This window comes from Rhinopithecus bieti, unplaced genomic scaffold (genome assembly GCF_001698545.2).
Source record: "Rhinopithecus bieti isolate Rb0 unplaced genomic scaffold, ASM169854v2 scaffold_45776, whole genome shotgun sequence".
In the NCBI taxonomy this organism is placed as follows: Eukaryota; Metazoa; Chordata; class Mammalia; order Primates; family Cercopithecidae; genus Rhinopithecus; species Rhinopithecus bieti.
In genome coordinates, this window is record NW_016860290.1 from 1 (window position 1) to 1,156 (window position 1,156).

Consider the following 1,156-nt stretch of genomic DNA (forward strand, 5'->3'; position numbering starts at 1 on the left):
TGTTCCTCTTCGCGGAATTTTCTGTCGCGGTCGTGGCGGAGCTGTTGTTCGCGCTCCTGGCGGCGCAGCTGCTGTTCCTCCCTTTCCTGGAGCAGCTGTTCCTCTTCGCGGAATTTTCTGTCGCGGTCGTGGCGGAGCTGTCGTTCGCGCTCCTGGCGGCGCAGCTGCTGTTCCTCCTCGAGGAATTTTCCGTCACGCTCTTGGCGGCGCAGCTGCTGTTCCTCTCTTTCCTGGAGCAGCTGTTCCTCTTCACGGAATTTTCTGTAGCGTTCCTGGCTCAGCTGTTGTTGGCGCTCCTGGCGGGCCAGCTGCTGTTCATCCTCCAGGAATTTTCTCTCTTGTTCCTGGCGGCTCAGCTGCTGTTCCTCCCTCTCCTGGTGCAGCTGTTCCTCCTGGCGTAATTTTCTGTCGCGGAACTGGCGCAGCTGTTGCTCGCGCTCCTGGCGGCCTAGCTGCTGTTCCTCTTCTAGGAATTTTCTCTCTCGTTCCTGACGGCGCAGTTCCTCTTCGCGGAATTTTCTGTCACGCTCTTGGCGTCTCAGCTGCTGTTCCTCCCTTTCCTGGAGCAGCTGTTCTTCCCTTTCCTGGAGCAGCTGTTCTTCCCTTTCCTGGAGCAGCTGTTCCTCCTCGCGGAATTTTCTGTCTCTCTCCCGACGGACTCTCTTCTCTTCTCTTTCCTCTCTCAGCAACTGCTTTTCCTCTTGGAACTTCCTGTCGCGCCTTTTGGCTTCCTTTTGCTCTTCTCGCTCCAGTTGTTCTTCCTCTGGGAAATGCCTGTCGCGCTGCTGCCAGCGCCTCCTCTCTTGCTCACCATCTCTCTCTTGCGGTTCATCCAGCAGGGGCTGCAGATCTTGCTGGGACTGTCTGTCGCGCACCTGGGAATCTTCCAACTGCCGGAACTGTTCATTCTCTCTACGTTTGCAGTAAACCCTGTTATTACGAACTGCATTGTCTTTTTCTAGTTCCCACTGCCATTTCAGATCACGGCGCTGATCCTCATCCCGGTATCGCCGCTTCCTCTCCTGGTGCCGAAGCTCTTCCTCTTCCGGATACTGCCTCTCCCGCTCCTGGCGCCTTTTCTCCTGTTCCTCTCTCAGCAGCTGTTCTTCTTCCTGCTGCAGCTCCTCTTCCTCGCGGTATTGCTTCTCCAGCTCCT

The 1,156-nt window shown here is 56.7% G+C and overlaps 1 protein-coding gene across 1 annotated transcript; it reads right to left on the reverse strand.

The window, feature by feature from the left end:
- Positions 1–13: 13 nt before the first annotated feature.
- LOC108525387 (trichohyalin-like) lies at positions 14–1,112 on the reverse strand (the record flags this gene model as incomplete). The annotated part of the gene is made up of 1 exon (XM_017866381.1): positions 14–1,112. A coding segment is annotated over one exon (1,099 nt), but the record flags the coding sequence as incomplete, so codon positions are not given.
- Positions 1,113–1,156: the final 44 nt, after the last annotated feature.